At 39.3% G+C, this 19,868-nt stretch overlaps 1 protein-coding gene and 3 long non-coding RNA genes across 4 annotated transcripts; all 4 read right to left on the reverse strand.

Annotated features, from left to right (window-relative positions):
• Window positions 1-213: 213 nt before the first annotated feature.
• LOC122133631 lies at window positions 214-1,185 on the reverse strand. Its single transcript, XR_006152905.1, has 3 exons — window positions 858-1,185; window positions 478-567; window positions 214-347 (listed from the first exon to the last, which is right to left on the reverse strand). It is a non-coding gene; the product is annotated as an uncharacterized LOC122133631 (long non-coding RNA).
• Window positions 1,186-1,520: 335 nt separating this feature from the next.
• On the reverse strand, window positions 1,521-3,680 carry LOC105902689 (ADP-ribosyl cyclase/cyclic ADP-ribose hydrolase 1-like). The gene is made up of 5 exons (XM_031583715.1): window positions 3,523-3,680; window positions 2,673-2,802; window positions 2,450-2,582; window positions 2,194-2,276; window positions 1,521-1,607 (listed from the first exon to the last, which is right to left on the reverse strand). Exons 1-5 carry the CDS (start codon window positions 3,678-3,680, stop codon window positions 1,521-1,523), a joined length of 591 nt encoding a protein of 196 aa, XP_031439575.1.
• A 4,703-nt stretch (window positions 3,681-8,383) lies between these two features.
• Window positions 8,384-10,000, reverse strand: LOC122133629. The gene is made up of 3 exons (XR_006152903.1): window positions 9,684-10,000; window positions 9,331-9,423; window positions 8,384-9,227 (listed from the first exon to the last, which is right to left on the reverse strand). It is a non-coding gene; the product is annotated as an uncharacterized LOC122133629 (long non-coding RNA).
• A 376-nt stretch (window positions 10,001-10,376) lies between these two features.
• LOC122133630 lies at window positions 10,377-12,601 on the reverse strand. Its single transcript, XR_006152904.1, has 3 exons — window positions 12,356-12,601; window positions 10,934-10,998; window positions 10,377-10,446 (listed from the first exon to the last, which is right to left on the reverse strand). It is a non-coding gene; the product is annotated as an uncharacterized LOC122133630 (long non-coding RNA).
• Window positions 12,602-19,868: the final 7,267 nt, after the last annotated feature.

The following is a 19,868-nucleotide window of genomic DNA, read 5'->3' on the forward strand; positions in this document are numbered from 1 at the left end:
GTGGCGGCAGCGGTGACAAAAATTAACGTGTTGCCCCTTTTTTCCAGGGCAGAGCAACTGCCCTTCAAAATTCCTGTGCACGTCCCTGGTGTTCAATGAACGCGTTCTTTTGAACTCGTTCATGCACAACACGGTTCACTGCTATGTCAAAGCAGCACATTTTTCTCATTGGGGTTCTTCACTGCTATGTCAAAGCAGCACACTTTTCTCCAGACCATATATTTGGAGGGTATTAGGAGATGAACACAGCAGGCTTTTGGACAGGCAGTGGATAGGCTTCAGCATTAACCGCATGTTGACTGAACTGAAGTCACCAGCAATCAGCAATGCAGGACTGAATGTGTGACCTGGAGTATACAGAGAGAAAGAGAGAGAGAGAGAGAGAGAGAGAGAAAGAAGGAGAGAGAGATAGATAGACAATAAAACAATAAAATAAATCATACACACATGCAAATAAAACAAAAGATTAGAACTCACTGTGGAACAACTTTGCACTGATATTTAATTCCACAGGTGTTCAGCTGGTTTTGCAGAATGTTCAGTGATGCATCACTCTCACAGGTTTTCCTGGTGATAAAGTGACAGAAAAAAGTTACAATTACAGGAACATTCAGAGAGACATCATGTTATCAAAATACATATAGGTCAAGTACAATATGCTTTCCATACATTCCTCAGGAATGAAGGAACTCAGGTTTAACCGTCTGTATAATATAGCTTAAGACACTGTACAGGGAGAATGCAACAGTCCAAACTCCCAAACAAGTTATCCACACAGCACTCAAACACTGCCTGAAATGCTGTAGCAAAGGAACAGATACAGACACCAAATGAGGAAAAATACATGAAGAACTTACGTGTCTCCATCTTTGGTGACAAGCAAGACTGTCAAGCTGTTCATGATTGAGGAGTTGAAATGCTTGACTTCTACAGAAGCAAAAATGCTACAAAAGAGTAAAGTAAATGTTTAGCTACGAAAACATAAAGTCATAAGTCATTCAAACTGGAAGGTTTAGGTTTTAATGTAGTGTATTCATCATTATTTGTGGGTCATTCTAGGACCTTATACATGTGGAACATGTCAACTCACTCTGCCCCCTTGTCCATATAAACGATAGCCCTACCTTGCAAGATTCAGGTAATAGGAACTTATTTTACATGCTTGCCATTCACATGAAATGGGGCTCAAAGATGCAGTGTGGCAGAAATGGCATTTAGTATTCATAATTATGTTGTCGTTCAATATTGTGCTCCAGGGCAGAAACCTCACTTTTAAAGCAGGATGTTGGCAGATGTCACACACACACACACGGTTGTTTGTGTTCATAAGGCAAGTTTGTAGGCTGTTAGCGAGCTTGCTTGAAAGAAACCCTCCTTAATGCCTCCTTAAAATCCAATGACATTTGATGCATTTTTAATCCAACATCATCCTACTTGAATATCACATTAGTAATAAGAGTCCTGTAGAGTCTGTGTTGTCAAAATCACTAGACAGATCATAACAGATAGTAATAGGCCATTCATACTGCATACCTGTCTGGATCATAAGGCATTTCTATGGATCCATCCAGCATGACAAAGGCATCACCACATGCAGATGCTGCAAACTGTGGAGAACAAGCATGAGGTATTTTTCAGTACTGAACAACTCCACAGTATATATTGGCATTAAAGAACAGCATTTAATGGTGGCAACAGTCATATAGTTCTTGGACACAGCACACTGCAAGAAGGTCCCTTGGCTACATGTTACAGGATGTCATAAAATAATGCTGTTTTATACCACAGTATCAACCACAATGATGACACTGGGTTTATATCAGCGCCCAGGAGCAAGATTTAGAGCGCCTTCCTTAACTAGTCTGCCTTAAAGATCATGTAACCTTTCAAAAACCTTTAATATTTTCACAACTGCATACTTTCTATAAAATGTATTTCCTAACAAAATTATATTAATAGCGAGAGGACTATAGAACTATAGAAAAGCCTTTCCAGAAAGGGCTTAGAGAAGACTACCAGAGGGGTTTACTTTAATACAATGATTCTGGTCAGTTGATATTTACAGCATGTAGCTATGGAATGATTCAGTGCCTTGTTTGCTCAGCTGTGATGTAAGGTGTGGAAAGGACACTTTCACCCACACTGGAGAACAGGAACAAAGACCCTGTCAGACTACAGGCCAAAAGCACTCACTGCTGCTGAAGCTTGGATCCAGAATGAGCGCACAGGATTGTTCACACAATCTGACCAGCTTGGGCATCCTGTGGTAAAGATTTCTGAAAAAAGCAAACAAAAAGGACACACACACACACACACACACACACACACACACACACACACACACACACACACACACACAGTAAGACCTGTTCTACAACCTGTGTTGTTTTTGTTCAACAATTGTTAATAATAATAAATAATAACAATTTTAATGTTAATGTTAATGTACCTTGGCTCCCACTTTTGCCACACCAGTTGAGATCATCCAGGAGGTAGCCAAGTAGAAAGTCCTCGAGAGTCAAGTAAGAACTTCTCTTCGTGAAAGCATGGACTATTTCTTTAGTTTCGCTCCAGAACATCGTCTAATAAGAGGAATGTATCACATAATGCATATCCATTTATAAAAGTAAAAGTAATTAAATAAAAAACTATGATGCAAAAATGGTCTTTACCTTGTTACAGACTGGCTTTTCAGACACTGTGTGTATTAGGGAGTCATAAGCTTCTGGAGGGACATCACATGGATCCTTCCCCACAAATGCTTGCGTGAATGAATCCCAAATCTGGTCACAGTTCTTTTGACTGTAAACATGAACAATGCCCACTGTTCTCTTCAGTTTCAAATATCTCATCAAACAGGCTACAGTTAAGACTAACCATTTCCCCCACCACCAATATCTGGCTAGACAATTACTTCACCATGGCTGGAAATTTGTGTGAAAATGGTCCACATGTGAGCAACTTTAATATCTGTATGAACCTGCGTCCGAAACAATCATGTTCTACCACTACTACTACCACTACTACTACTACTAGACTACTAATAATAACAACAACAACAACAACAACGACAACAACAACAATAATAATAATAATGAAATACTACAACTGCTACAACTAAGAATAATACTACTATTAATAATATCATCATCACCACATAATCATCATCACAATCATTGTTGTACTTGAAGTTGTTACTGGGGTTTACAGTCACCATTTGCGTGCACGCATGCAATAAAGTCTTCTATTGTAATTACAATCTGTAACTCTATTCAGAATATCTAGCACAAGTCAGTGCAATGTCAAAGTCACATCTACTCCATCGGATCTGTAGTGGCGCTCTTCAAAATCTAAACCTAATAAATCCAAATTGCTTGTGTTCAACTTCCGGACACAAAGGGGAGCCTACACTACCTTGCCACAAATATTTTGTTAGCTTACATGTTACTAGTAAACCATTGCATCAGTATGTAAAATGTTGTAAGTCTGAGATCAAAGGGCAGGTTAAATGGTCATTATTACCTTGTTAGGCTGTTCTCTTTCAAATACGTTTCGCATCTGTTCATGATTGTTAACTTTAAATTGCCTTTAATACCAAAATAAATCCCAAGTGCAACAGCTAGAATAACTGTGACTATGGCTATTACCCCGATGACGATCTTGATGGTCTTAGAAACCATTATGGAATCCTGTATTACAAAGCAAGTCGACCGTTTCTGAAAATTCTCTTCCCTCTTCCCCTGACAACATATATAAGAGATAACTTGAGAAGGGACAAAGGTTGGCCTCTCGTTGGATTTTATATTAACGAGAGGATTGTGACCCTGGAGTACAGGCTGTCTGAGCTGTGGAATGTTATCTGTTGATGCAAGGTCAGTTTTGGTCAGAAGACAACTGGGTTATAGACCAGTTAACCAAAATGACAGTAGAACTATTATATTTTAGATTATTTAGAGATGGCCCATATATTTTCATTGCTTAGCATTTCCCCCAGTGTTATAAGGCATGCAATGAAAACAATTTGCAATGGCATATTTCTTTATTTAATAACCCAGTTTCATCAGCTTGCCAATTAATGTTCAATGTGATGTTTCATTAAAGGCTTGTTTATTTAAAAAATAATGCAAATTGGTGTAATGCATTTCAAGTAAGTAAATTAACTGTGTGTTTATGTGCGTCTTTTTGTTTGTGTGGACTATGCATGCATAAAAACATATACACAATCTCTACCATTACAGGCGAAGCACCCCAGATATACCTGTCAATGCCCAAGATGGATTTTTAAACTGACATCCACACAGCATAAACATGTCCTAAACCAGTGCTTTCCCTTGCAATCTCGATACGTGAATCAAATTTAATTGTCAATATTTTTCAACAATGTTTCAGGTTCAGGTTCATTTAACTAACAGGTCATTGTCTGTACAGGTCTAACGGAAGCCTCTGGTGTGGAGGATTTTGATCAGGTCCACAATGGATCCCTGTGTGCAAGACTGTTGGAAAAGTCAGGATCCTGCTCTGTTTCCCTTTTGTGTTTCCTGGGGCCTGTTCGTCGTAGGGTTGAAGCTAAGTTAATTCATTGGCCTTTTAGCCCGTTAAGATTAGCGAGCTGATTGAGAACAGCAAATATCGGTTCGTTAACGGCTGATCCTCATCCAAATCATGTGGTTAATTTCAACCAGGCTAAACTTATCATGGCATTTGTGCGTGCACGTCCTACTTCAAAAGGCAGGAAAGGTCGATCACCAAAACCATGATTTTCTAACGGTATAATGGTTCTAAACTCAAAGAAAAGAGCTCTTTTTTTCTCCGCTGGCGAGCAGGAGATGGACATGAACGCTTATGAAGAATACAAGATCATAATCATGGCAAAATTCAACACCGCCACCGCTGTGAGAGCAAGGTGTGTTGGGATGTTTATAGGGTGATATCTATGTATGAATACCTGACGGCAAGTGTCAACTGGTACAGAGGTTTCCTCTACCGGTTCGAATCTGCAAGGTTGCCAGTTCAAATCCCCTCACCTCCCCTCACCTCATTGTAGTTTTACATTTCCTTGTAAGTCGCTTTGAATAAAAGCGTCTGTTAAATGACTAAATGTATTAATAACAAATGCAATAAATTGAAGCAGTGCAAATAAATTGTCTGTATTTCTCTCTATTCTTATCATGAGCACCTTAATCATTTTCTACAATAATGATATGCTATGGTGTACTAATAACACTCATATAATTATGAGTGCTTTTTCTCCGCATCACCGACACTACAAAAATGTACCTCTCGCAAAAAAGCGCAAGACAGTCAATGTTCGACTGTGGTGTTTGCAATAAATGACTCGAGAAGGTCTTGTAAATTAATTATTCCTTGTCGGCTGAATCGGTAGCCGATTCAGCCGACAGAGAACTCATCATAATGGAATAATGGATCTTGGCGATCGCAAAGAACTCTCTCCCTAATCTAACTATCTTAATATCAGTCCTTGGTCAATGGGATCCCTCCTTTTTCCGGGGGTGTGGCAAGCTTATCCAGCTACACCTAAGTTAGCCTGCGCTGGAGCAGGTTAGTGCCAATTGATATGTTACTATGGTGATTTATCGAAAGTTGCTTCCACAAACCAAAAAGAGGGGCGTTTTTTATCTTAGCCTGGAAATTAGCTTTTTCCTGTTTGTTTATGTTGTCATGTGCTTGTTGTGTTTGTCTTGTCCGGCCATGTGTTTCCTGTCTTTGTCCTGAGACTCCGCCCCCACCTGCCCTCTGCCACTTCCTGGTTTTTACCCTCACCTGCTCCCAATCTTTACCCTGTTTGTTTCCCTGATTGGTTCCTCCTGTGTCTTGTTAATTCCCCTTGTTTAGTTCACCTGTGTCTTGTTGTCTACTTCCCCCTTTGTTATTTAAGTTCAGTCTGTCTTGTGTTTCTTGTCGGTTCGTCAGTTTTTGTTCGGTGAGAGATTCTGTCTTGTTTAGCTGAGTGCTTCCATGTATCCTTTCTCTACCGTGCTTCTGTGTCTTGATGATTTTTGCCCTGCCTGGTTTTGGACTCCTGAGTTTCTGTGTGTTTTGGACTTCTTAGTTTTTTGCCTTGGATCTTCTGTGCTTTAACCTTTTTGAATAAATCCTGAATTTTATCCCTGCATTTGGTCTGCGATTGGGTCTCTGCCTTCCGAACCGTGACAATTAGTCTGCTTAATTCATCAGTGCTGTCCAAAACCTTCGCCATTCATAGTAGAAATAAACTTTTCTCAGACACATAACAAGTCCAATGTGTGTAAACTGGATTGTTCACACATTCAGAACATTCAGGGGGGTATTCGTCGTAGCTCGCTAAACGGTTTAGCGAGCTAATTTTCAGGCTAAGATAAAAAACGCCCCTCTTTTTGGTTCGTGGAAGCAACTTTTGATAAATCACCATAGTTACATATCGATTAGCACTAACCTGCTCCAGGGCAGGCTAACTTAAGTGTAGCTGGATAAGCTTGCCACACCCCCGGAAAAAGGAGGGATCCCATTGACCAAGGACTGATATTAGAGTTAGATTAGCGGAGGGAGAGAGTTCTTTGCGATCGCCAAGATCCATTCTTGTATGAGCGCTACCGATTCAGCCGACAAGGAATCATTAATTTACAAGACCTTCTCGAGTCATTTATTGCAAACACCACATTGACTGTCTTGCGCTTTTTTGCGAGTGGTACATTTTTGTAGTGTCGGTGATGCGGAGAACAAAGCACTCATAATTATATGAGTGTTATTAGTACACCATAGCATATCATTATTGTAGAAAATGATTACGGTGGACTCATGATAAGAATAGAGAGAAATACAGACAATTTATTTTCACTGCTTCAATTTATTTTATTTGTTATTAATACATTTAGTCATTTAACAGACGCTTTTATTCAAAACGACTTCCAAGGGAATGTAAAACTACATCGAGGAAGGAGGTGAGGGGATTTGAACTAGCAACCATGCAGATTCAAACCGGTAGAGGTAACCTCTGTACCAGCTGACACTTGCTGTCAGGTATTCATACATAGATATCACCCTATAAACATCCCAACACACCTTGCTCTCACAGCGGTGGTGGTGTTGAATTTTGCCATGATTATGGTCTTGTATTCTTCATAAGCGTTCATGTTCATCTCCTACTCGCCAGCGGAGAAAAAAAGAGCCCTTTTCTTTGAGTTTAGAACCATTATACCGTTAGAAAATCATGGTTTTGGTGATCGACCTTTCCTGCCTTTTGAAGTAGGACGTGCACGCACAAATGCCATGATAAGTTTAGCCTGCTTGAAATTAACCACATGATTAGGATGCGGGTCAGCCGTTAACGAACCGATATTTGCTGTTCTCAATCAGCTCGCTAATCTTAATTAACGGGCTAAAAGGCCAATTGATTAACTTAGCTTCAATCCAACGACGAACGTACCCCAGGACAGACACTGAAATTGAATCCAGATAAACAACAACAACAACAAAAAGAAGAATGTGTTTTCCCCACAGAGTTTAATAACCAAGGCATGCCAGAATACAACTGTAGCCAGGGATTAAACCGGGCCGCACCCAGATAAATGAAAATATTTTTCATACCCACAGGGAAGTGTGGAATGTACCCCCTGGATGTGTACTCTGTCTGTCTCACTTAGACCTGAACCATTAGCATCTGAACCCCTTCCTCCAGATAGCCTCCTTCCTGCTATCAACAACCCCCCCCCTCCCCATCACACTTTGTCCTCTGTTCTCACCCCCCCTCAGAAGATCTACTCCCCCACAGGTGACCCCCCCCCCCTTTCAAGAAAAATTGAAAATAATAAAAGAAACTTAACATTAAAACATCTTTTACTGATAGAGTGAATTCTGCTTATAAATGCATTGTGCACATGACAACATAACAATTCTCTGTGCAAACCAAATATTGACCTTGTATTAGTGTGTAGATTGACAGTAGAGTGACATGGTGACAGTTACCTTGTCACAAGGCAGCGTTTGTGGAGTTGCTCAGAACATGCGTTGGTACACAGTGTCATAGTGACACTTATAGAGTTGAATTTAACACCATTTCAGAGTGTATTTGGTCCTACTCCAAATTGGTGTAAAACTAGTGTTAAGAATTAAGAATTAACACTGGTGTACACTGAATACTGTCGATAACATTCAACACTACAACCAAAATAACGATAGTGTTACGATCACTCTTAATGGTGTTGATGAATAACTCTCGACTCCAACAAGGGTTACATTCCTATGCTAATTAACACTATATTGAGTCATTCTAATTCAACACCAGGGAATGACTGAAAGGTGATGGTAAAACGTGGATGACTTCAGTTGATAAACATGACAAATCAACAGAATGCATTTAACAACTTTATTTATCAAAAAGGGTTAGGGTAAGCTCATTAGCAAATACAACTTAAAACACATGTTTCATATTGGATTTTAAAAGGGTGACAACAATACAAACCCCACTGAGTGACAGATATTGGAGAGGTACTCAGTAATGTATAGCTATAATCCAACAGAATAAGAAAGACAACTCAAATAGTTATTTGTACAAGGTGGTTCAAACTGATGCTAGTTACTGGTTATGCCAGGACTGATGATTGCATTTCAGTTTCAATTATTTCTGAGTTACAAATTAGTGACTTTGATTACCAGTCCCTTGTGGCTGCTAAACTTTATTGTAGAAATTAATAAAGATAATTCCATATTGGTGAAATCTTATGCAAATCATTCTTTTGTAGTAATCCTAACTGAAATAGAATAGACAACAAACAACACGTCTTAAAGTAAAGTATCATTCTGGTCCTCAAGTCTAGTTGAAGTGATATTTAGTATACAGTCTTCCTCTGACACCACACATTAATCCCTGTCCTGACTTCCCCAAATGACGAATCACATTCATAAAGGTATCACTACCCTGTTCTTTGTATCTTTATCTCTCCCTGTCTCTCTGCTACAAACTAAAACTATGGAAAGATATCTCATTGGGGTTCTTCACTGCTGTCAAAGCAGCACACTTTTATCATTGGGGTTCTTCACTGCTGTCAAAGCAGCACACTTTTCTCATTTGGGTTCTTTACTGCTATGTCAAAGCAACACACTTTTCTCCCGAACATATATTTTGAGGATATTAGGAAATGAACACATCAGGCTTTTGGATAGGCAGTGGAAAGGCTTTTGCGTGACTGAACTGAAGTCACCACTAAACAATGCAGGACTGAAGTTGTGACCTGGAGTAATCAGAGAGAGAGAGAGAGAGAGAGAGAAATCAAACAAACAAAACAATAAAACAATCCTACACACTTGCAAATAAAACAAAAGATTTGAACTCACTGGGTAACATCTTTGCACCGATATGTAATTCCACTTTTGAGCTGGCTTTCCAGAACTTTCAGTGATGCATCATTCTTACAGTTTGTCCTTGTCCTAAAGTGACATATGTAGTTACAATTAAAGGGACATTCAGAAAGAGATAATTTTGTCAAAATACATATAGGTCAAATACAATATGCTTTCCATTCATTCCTCTGGAATTAATGAACTGAGGTCTAACTTTCTGCATGATATAGCTTAAGACACTGTACAGGGAGAATATAACAGTACAAACTTCCACACAAGTTATCCACACAGCACTCAAACACTGTAGCAAAGGGACAGATACAGACACCAAATGAGGAAAAACTTACGCGTCTCCTTCTTTGGTAACGAGTATGACGGTCAATCTATTCAACTTCTGCGAGTTAAAATTCTTGACTTCTACAGAAGCAAAAATGCTACAAAAGAGTAAATAAAATGTTTTGCTACGAAAACAGTCATAAGTCATTTAAACTGGAAGGTTTTGTAGTTTAGGTTTTAATGTCGTGTATTCATCAGTATTTGTGGGTCATTCTAGGACCTTATACATGTGGAACATGTCTACTCACCCTGCCCCCTTGTCCATATAAAAGAGAGCCCTACCTTGCAAGACTCAGGTAAAAAGAGCTTAGTTTACATACTTGCCATTCAAATGAAACAGGGCTTAAAGATGTGGCAGAAATGGCATTTGGTATTTATGTTTTCATTCAATATCGTGCTCCAGGTCAGAAACCCCTCTTTTACAGCAGCATGTTGGCAGATGTCACAAATTTGTCACATGTGTCGCTGCCTTTATCAGTGCCAGTGGAGCTGTTGATGGTGTTCATAGGGCAAGTCTGTAGGCTGTTAGCTAGCCTGCTCACTAATTTAAGGCAACGCCCCCCCCCCCCCCCTCCTTAATGCCTCTTTAAAGTCCAATAACATCATCCTAATTGAATATCACATTAGTAATACGTGTCCTGTACATTCCATATTGTCAACAGCAATAGACAGATTATAACTGGCCATTCATACTGCATACCTTGATCGATTATAAGGCGAATCCATGGCTCCATTCAGCATGACAAAGGCATCACCACATGCAGATGCTGCAAACTGTGGAGAACAAGCATGAGGTTGTTTCAGTACTGAACAATTCCACAGTATATATTGGCATGAAATAACAGCATTTAATGCTGACAAAGGCCATAGAGTTCTTGGACACAGCACAGCATGGGTCACTTGACTGCATGTACAGGATGTCATAAAATAATGCTGTTTATGTAACCTTTCAAAAGAAGTTCTGTAAGGTTTTTCTTTTTTCAGAAATGCATACTTTCTATAAAAATGTATTTCCAAACAAAGTTCTATTGCTAGCGAGAGGACTGTAGAAAAGCCTTTCCAGAAAGAGCTTAGAGAAGACTACCAGAGGGGTTTACTTTAATACAACGATTCTGGTCAGTTGATATCTATGACATGTAGATATGGAATGATTCAGTGCTTTGTTTGCTCAGCTGTGATGTAAGGTGTGGAAAGGACACTTTCACCCACACTGGAGAACAGGAACAAAGACCCTGTCAGACTACAGGCCAAAAGCACTCACTGCTGCTGAAGATCGCTCCCAGAATGACTTATATGGCCTGTCATGGCATCCTTTGGTAAAGATTTCTGAAAAAAAAGCAAGCAAAAAGGATAGCAACACACACACACACACACACGGCCAGTAAGACCTGTTTTACAACCTGTGTTTTTTTAGTTCAACAATTGTTGATAATAATTAGAGCTGTGAAAAATAACGCGTTATGATTAAATTACAGGAATAATGCGTTATTTTTTTTTGCGCAATTAACTCATGCGCAGAATGAACTTCCAATATACCCACAATTCCACCCAATCTGCACTAGTCGCCGTTTCTAATGCAGTCAGACGGCAGCTGCTATCCAAACAAACAACATGGATAATTCTGATGAACCTGAGGACTTTCTGGATGGGAAGTTCGTGTTCCAAAAAAACAAAGATGGAACATTCAATAAAACCAAAGTGATATGTACACTCTGCGGGAAGACGTTATCGTTTCACCGTAGCAAATGCGTTGGTCGGCGAGTTCAAGTGGAATGCGCCAAACCACCCTCACTTAACAACGTAGGCCTCTGACTAAATCTGCCTGTGACAAGTTGACTAGCACTGTTGCCAAAGGGATTGCAAAAAGCTGTAGACCGATTAATATTGTTGAGGACGAGGGGTTTACCGAAGTTTTGCGAGCATCAAAGCACCGCAAAGACGCACAATGACAAAAATCTACGAGCTGTATGAAGCTGAAAAGAAAAAAAAGGAAAATGACTTGGCTGCTACGAAACATGTGGCGCTGACAGGGGATCACTGGACCTCTGTGAGTAAGGATAACTACCTGGGTGTAACTGCACATCTAATCACCAACGAATGGAAGGTAAAGTCGTTTACACTAACGTGCATGAAAACAGAAGAGCGCCACTTTGCAGAGGCATGTGCAGAACAGTTCCAAACTGTTGCAAGCAATTGGGCAATTGAAGACAAAACGACCACTAGGGCCTTTAGAGGCATTAGATGGTGTCGTGGTGTGGTTAATGGTTGTTTGACAAAAAAGAGAAACATTTTCAACCATCCTATAAAAACAATGGCTAAGAAGCCCAAATAATTTCTGTTTGATTTAAAAAGAAAAGAAAAATGTTTTATTCAACCATACAATGGCTAAGAAGCCCAAATTCTGTTTAGGATGAAGATTATATTAATGTTCCATATGGAATAGCAAAGGTAACTGCTAAAGAACTGCTGAGATGCAGCACCATTGTTTTTTTTTTATGAATAAAAAAATAAAACATGTTAAATGTATATATCCGTTCTCACAAAAATATACAGAGAAAATTGGTAATATGTGATTAATCATGATTAATCCACAGAAACCTGTGATTAATTTGATTAAAATTTGTAATCATTTCACAGGCCTAATAATCCTAAATAATAAACAAAACACGTTAATGTAATGTACCTTGGCTCTCCGGTTCGCCACACCATTTAACCTTTTTGCCAAACCAAGTGATATCATTCAGGAGGAAGGCAGGTAGAGTGTCCTCTTGAGTCAGGTAAGAACATTTCTCTGCGTAATCATGGGCTGTTTTTTCAGTTTTGCTCCAGAACATCCTCTAATAAAAGGAATGTAGCAAATAATGCATATTCATTCATACACGTAAAAGTAATGAAATTAAAAACTATGATGGAAAACAAAAAATGTCTTTCTTTACCCTGTTACATGCAGGCTCTTTGGACACTTGGGACACTGTGTGTATTAGGGAGTTATAATTTTCTGGAAAGACATCAAATGGATCCTTTCCCACAAATGCTTGCGTGAATGAATCCCAAATCTTCTCACAGTCATTTTGACTGAAACATGAAGAATGCCCGTTATTCTCTTCAGTTTCAAATATTTCATCAAAAAGGCTACAGTTAAGTAGACTAACCATTTCCCCCACAACCAATATCTGGCTAGACAATTACTTCACCATGGCGGCACATTGGTGTGAAAATGGTCCAAAGCACAGGTTATCCCTTTCACATTCTCATGCAGTTTGTACACATACACTCACATGTAGCCAACAGGAGTGCATCATTTAAAACACCCAGCAGTAGGTTACAACTGGATTCACCCATTGCTGGATTAACTAATTGCTTCCTATTAGATGGGTTGCCTTCCATCTGTCCATTTGCTCTTCAAGATCAATTCAGAAATAATTTGCAATGAAAATGACATAAGGATTTCATGCACATTTGAGCAACTTTAATATCTTCATGAACATGGGTCTGAAACAATCAGTTACTACCACAATACTACCAGTACCTACACTACCTTGCCACAAATGTTTTGTTAGCTTACATGTTAGTAGTAAACCATTTAATTAGTATGTAAAATGTTGCAAGACTGTGATCAAAGGGCAGTTAAAATGGTCATTATTACCTCGTTAGGCCGTTCTTTTTCAAATACCGTTCACATTTGTTCATGATTCTTGCCTTAAGATTGCATCTAATACCAAAATAAATCCCAAGTGCAACAGCTAGAATAACTGTGACTATGGCTACTACCCCGATGACGATCTTGATGGTCTTAGAAACCATTATGGAATCCTGTATTACAAAGCAAGTCGACCGTTTCTGAAAATTCTCTTCCTCTGACAACATATATAAGAGATAACTTGAGAAGGGACAAAGGCTGGCCTCTCGTTTTATATTTACGAGAGGATTGTGACCCTGGAGTACAGGTTGTCTGCTACAGTGTAATGTTATCTGTTGATGCAAGGTCAGTTTTGGTCAGAACTGGCTTATAGATCATTCAACCAAAATGACAGTAGAACTATTATACTCTAGATTATTGTGACGGTCGTGGTGCAACCGCACATGAACTGCACACTCCTGCCCCATATTTGCAACCACTAGCGCACCCAAACAGACATGGTTTGCACACACACGCACACACAAACACTCATACCACTGATTACAATTGGATACACCTCATGGAGACCGCTAATTGCCTAGACTGGCAGAGGGGTCATGAAAAATGGTCTGGGCCAGACCACCTGGATAAAGTGGTTGGTTTTACAAACCTTTCAGACATTATTTTATTACATAGTTATCTCTTTGTTTTTTAATTTGAAGAAATGCTATGTTCGTGTCTTGGGTCTGTCTTGTCATTGTGTATTGTTTAGTGTTTGTGTCTACCCCCCGTGTGTAAAAACGGTGCTGGCCGGCAGGTGTATATATGTTCATTGTTCAGTCTTGTTCGGGGAGTCAAGTCTTGTCAGGTATGTGCATTTATGTGGACTGCTGATTTCTGTCCTCTACCCCATTTAGAGGCTTAGCAGGTATTTTTAATAGAGCTTGGTACTGCTGCATATTGTCCTCTACCCCATTTAGAGGCTGAGCAGGTGATATTCCTGAAGACTGCTGCTTTTTGTCCTCTGCCTATTGAGAGGCTTAGCAGTTCTCCAGAATATTTGGAAGGATAATAAAACCTTATATTTGAACCCTCACTCTGTCTCTGAGCTTTTCGGGCCAAACCCAAATTTTTTATGGCAACCGAGGCTCGGTCCTTCACAATTATTCAGAGTATATTTGGGCTTCATCTGGATGGCCCATATATTTTCATTGATAAGCATTTCTCCCAGTGTTGTAAGACATGCAATGAAAACAATTTGCAATGGCATATTTCTTTATTTAACAACCCGGTTTCATCAGAACATGCCAATTAGTGTTCAATGTGATATGTTTCATAAAAGGTTTGTTTATTACAAAAATTATTCATAACAACAAATTATAGCATACAAATTGATGTCATGCATTTCAAGTAAGAAAATGAACTGAGTGTTTATGTGCGTCTTTCTGTTTGTGTCCACTATACATAAATAAAAACATTTACACAATCTCTACCATTACAGGCGAAGCACCCCAGATATACCTATCAATGCCCAAGACGGACTTTTAAACTGACATCCACACAATATAAACTAGTGATGTTACAAATGAACCCGAGGCTTCGGAGCTTATGTCGCGAAAGTGAAGCATTTGCAGACCGAAGCGCGTATCGAGGCTTGTATCGTTTTGCCGAAATGACGTCACTGGTGAACATTGACATAGTTTTCTGTTTCATTGCTCTACTTACCCTTGTAATAGTAACCTTACGAGCACACTGTATACCCACTAAGCTGTTCTACAATACTTGAATACTCTCTCCCCACCTCATCTACTATCAATTTTGTATCATGTTTGTATCATGTTTTGTTTGTATGTATTCTTCTTCTGTATCTCTTCCCCTCCACCAGGCCAGTCCAAGCAGAGGGGCCTTGACCTGTGAGCCGAGGTTCTGCTCAAGGTTTCTTCCTATTAACAGGGAGTTTTGCCTTGACCCTGTCACCATTGTGCTTGCTCCAGGGGGGGTCATGCCCTGGGCTCTGTAAAGTGCCTTCAGACAATTTCATTTTTTGGCGCTATATGAATAAAATTGAATTGCATTTTTAAGGAAAAGCCTGAAAATCAGTGTAACTTTAAGGAACATCAGTACCAAACTATGGAATCAGATTCACAAATAATGTCACACGATTTACATACATATTTTGAGTTTCAAAAATAAATGTCACACTGTTGCATTTATTTACAGATGAATATGCATTTACAAACCGCTTGCCATTTGTGAACTTTGCTGCATTTGTGTGGATTTATTAGAAAAAACTTAAAACCAGAAAAATGTATCCCCAGGTTAGCTTTCAAGGACTTTTTATGGACATTCTCAATGACGCATGCAGCGGTTTCTTCAGGTGATCAATATTCTCCTAACCCTTGTTTTGACTGCTGTCTACTGTTGTTCCATTCATATTCCTGTATTGATGTTCCCTTGCCGCTGCTCAACTTGTTTTGTTGGTTTGGTGGTGGATAATAGAACAAGCCTTTGAAATACAACACACTGTTAAGGATTAACCAACCTTTTTGGCTTCTGACGTCTTACAAAAAGCAATGTCTAGTCGAGGTCACATTTCAGATGTTGTTAACAGCTTGACCAAATAGTGTTTTTTTCCATCTAAACATCTTGCATGGTATCATTTCAATTCATGTTCAAATGATCCAATATCTCACAAAAAAAATCTTGTCTTGCTTATACATTATTACTTATTACATGAAGCTCCATTTTAAAACTATGTTGAACTTATTTAGTAAGTTGCACAATAAAGACACCTTTATGAAAGCTTCAATTTGAGCTAAACCCATTATGAGTCTGTTTGCTGGAAATGTCACTCATCTATATGTCAGGTGACTTCTATCTTGGAGCTTTTACCGCATATCTCATGTACATGTCATGTCTTCTCATTGTAATAATCTAGGTGTTTATATGTCATTCGAATTGACAGTTCATAAGTACTTTACTACATATAGTTTTCTAAGGCAGTTTATTTTTCATAACTTACAATTCTCACGATAGAGAATCTATGACATAAGCTAAGGAGATGACACTGAGCAGTCATGTTTCATACTGGATTTAAAAAGTGTGAGAAGAAGATAAATCTAATACAACAATACAAACTCCAGAGAGTGACTGATATTGGAGAAGTACTCAGTAATGTACAGCTATAATCCAACAGAATAAGAAAGACAACTCAAATAGTTATTTGTACAAGGTGCTTAAAACTGATGTTAGTTACTGGTTATGCCAGGACTGATCGTTGCATTTCAGTTTAAATTATTTCCGAGGTACAAATTAGTGGCTCTGATTACCAGACCCTTGTGGCTGCTAAGCTTTATTGTAGAAATAAATAAAGATACATTTATACTGGTGAAATCGTATGCAAATCATCCAAGTAATCCTGACTGCAATAGAATAAACAACAGAATTCACGTTTCCCAAGTTTTATAGTGAAGTATCATTCTGGTCCTTAAGTCTAGTTGAAGTGATATTTAGTATACAGTCTTCCTCTGACACCACACATTAATCCCTGTCCTGACTTCCCCAAATGACGAATCACATTAATAAAGTATCACTGCATGCCCTGTTCTTTGTATCTTTATCTCTCCCTGTCTCTCTGCTACAAACTAAAACTATGGAAACATATCTCATTGGGGATCTTCACATTTCTGACGTCCGAGGCAAGGATGGAAGTTTTGCAAGGTCGGAAGAAGCACAGTTCGACCCTTCTTATCACCTCTGGTCTAAACATGCTCTTGCACATATGCAGACTAAGTGGCACCTATTATTCTAAGTTGCACACACGCAGAAACACAGAAAAGCCATGTTCCTGCTTTCATAAGCACATGATTCATACAAGGAATATATTAATACAAGAAACTTGATTCATATATTCTTAAGTCATTAACAGTGTTTGGAAATTATCTCCATCAAAATGTTTTTTTTTTTTTTTTTTTTAATTATTGCCAAGTATGTCTGTTTATTTATTCATACCTTGCAAACAAAAGGCACAACAAATCATAGTGCTATGACTGGCTATGAAAACAATTATTAGGCTAGACCTTAAATTCTATCATTTAAATTTATAAAACAAATGAGGAGGACAGAGGACAAAAAGTTTGGGGGGGGGGGGGGGGGGGGGGGGGGTCAGCGCAGGAGGACACAATTTGCACAGAAAGGCCGCGTTCACACTCGACTTCTTTTTTTAGAAAAAAGCGCTGCCTTCAGCGCCTTTTAAGTGCCTTTTGAGCGCTTCAGCGCGATAATTCTGTAACCTTAACAACGGGAATCATACATTGTATATACTCTCCTGAGCAAGCTGAAATGGTAATAGCTAGCAAGCTGTTTAGCCCTTTACTAAGCGCTTTAGCTACAACTCGTTAGCCCATATTGGCACTCTTGCTTGCTCAAGAACGTTTAACTTTGATAAGATCCAGCAATTATTCACGATTGTTTCAATTAACCACCACCAAAATAACACGGTTGATAATCGCTGTTTGAAATACTGCTGTTTGAATTACTGCTACATGTCCTGTGATCACATACATATTGTTTTTGTCTCCAAATGCCATATCTTGGTGTCGTTCACCCATCCTGCAACTGCATATTGATAGGCATCTGTACTCTTGAAATCTCTGGTTTATGGGGATGGATAAATATAAATGTCGGGAAAAGAAAGTTGGGGCAGATGCTATTGCTAATCGCTAACGGCTAGTAGCATGCTAACATTAGATAGGTGGCTCATACACCTCGCATATCCTCTTACAATAATGTTTTTTTTATATTGAACAGTGTCTATTTCTCGGTAACTTTCTAAAAATCTAAGAAAAAAAAGGTAAAACTAAAAATTTGTAGGTACAAATACGATGATCTACGGAGTTTGGTCCGCCATTTTTTTTTAACTAAGGTAGTAGGTTACAAGGGAATGTACACGCGTACCTACTCTCCTCGTTCTGATTGGTCATCTGTCAAAAAGGCGCTTGACGTTTCCCAGCGCTTTTCTGAAAAGTTGAGAAAATTTAACTCAAAAAGGCGTCGGGCGCTGCGCTTTTTTTGAAGTTTTTAAAAGGTGGCCGCTGGCAGTCGAAAAAATAAGTCAAGTGTGAACGTGGCCAAAGGTGAGATTTTTACTGTCGGAATCTTTATCAGACAGTGTGTAAAAATCCCGCAAATAATAATAAGGTGCATCGGATGTAGTCGCTGAGTCCGCGTCTCTGCTTTTCACTTGTCATTTTTATGTGAGACCGAGAGCTGTTTAGGTGGTGGGCCGAAGCCTCGTATCTGTTCAACTTTGCAATTTAATTTACGAGGACCTGAATTTCTAAAGTTGGGATGATTATATAATTTCTAACGATAAACCAGTTGTTGCCAAACACAGTTGCCTACTAAATCAGTCGAACCAATAACACAATGTTATACTGGCGTAAGAAAATGATTAACCAATCAGATGCAGCCATATTGACACCTGTTTCACCGATTACTCAGCTGTTGACATCTTTCACTGCTGCCGCGACAGCTCCAACACATTGAAACGGAGACGTGTTGTAAGTAATCATTTGATCAGTATTAGGCCGTTTTAAAACATGTTTGTTTTCTAAACCGTCTTTTTCATACGTGAGTGATGGTGTAAATAGTTGTAGTTCGCTAACGAGCCGTAGTTTGTACTATATAGCCTTGCTTACTGTTAGCTATGCTATTTGTTAATACCTCATTTACCTTTTCTCTGGCAAGTTTAATCAACGTAATTCACCTCGTATGGAGTCGATGGTAGACTCATAAACCACGCAACACAAAACGTTATAGTCTAAGAAATGGAAAGGTAAGGGGAAAATGTGGATCTCCTGAGCACTGGGACCAGAGCCACAAGGCTAAGGTTGGTTAGTCCACAAAGAGATTAAAGGAACATAATGGAAAGAAAGGGGGGGGGGGGGAAGCCACCCCTTCCTGGCAGCACTGCAATACCAGGGTAATGCCAAGGGGTGAGATCTCTCCCTAGGCCTCTTCTAAGATGTTATTATCACAATGTGTGCACTTGCACAGGTTGGTACATGGCAGCTCATACACTTTGCATGTACATTTTCCCCTGACACAGTTTTTCTTTTTTTGCAGGAGCAGTGAACTAGCTCAAGGATCGCCTCTGGAGCTGGTGGAAGTGACATCCAGTCCACCTCATAGAGCTCCCCAGCCATCTTCCAGCCATGATTGATTGGAGGAGGAATGTCTGGGTAACACTCCAGGCTCCTCCTGTGCACTGCAGCCAGCCAGGTTGCTTGCCCGCTGAATATGTTTGTGCAGAGAGTCCTGGTTTGGAGGCAAGTCTCGCTCAGAACATCGGCCCGACTTGGACATTGTAGCCCTGGCCTTAATAATGTCCTGAGAGGGCAGTCCATAGAGGTCACACGTCAATGTATTCTTTTTTTTTATTCAGTTTTTTGTAGGCTTTATTTTTCTAACACCATACAGAGCACTGACTATATCACACCCGGAAAATAGATGAAGACCTACAAGGGCGTCAGACTTCTCCTGTCCAAGTTATGATAGATCTGTTATTTGGGATTCT

Source organism: Clupea harengus, chromosome 17 (genome assembly GCF_900700415.2).
Source record: "Clupea harengus chromosome 17, Ch_v2.0.2, whole genome shotgun sequence".
NCBI classification, from domain to species: Eukaryota; Metazoa; Chordata; class Actinopteri; order Clupeiformes; family Clupeidae; genus Clupea; species Clupea harengus.

What these genes read in the sequence shown, in the direction of transcription:
- LOC105902689 (XM_031583715.1), bottom strand. Translation starts at nt 3,680, where the DNA reads ATGGTTTCTAAGACCATCAAGATCGTCATCGGGGTAATAGCCATAGTC. An exon ending in TGGCAAAAGTGGGAGCCAAG is followed by an intron (nt 2,277 to 2,449) that starts GTACATTAACAT and finishes TGCTTTTTTCAG; the next exon opens with AAATCTTTACCACAGGATGC. An exon ending in GGATCCAAGCTTCAGCAGCA is followed by an intron (nt 1,608 to 2,193) that starts GTGAGTGCTTTT and finishes TGTTCTCCACAG; the next exon opens with TTTGCAGCATCTGCATGTGG.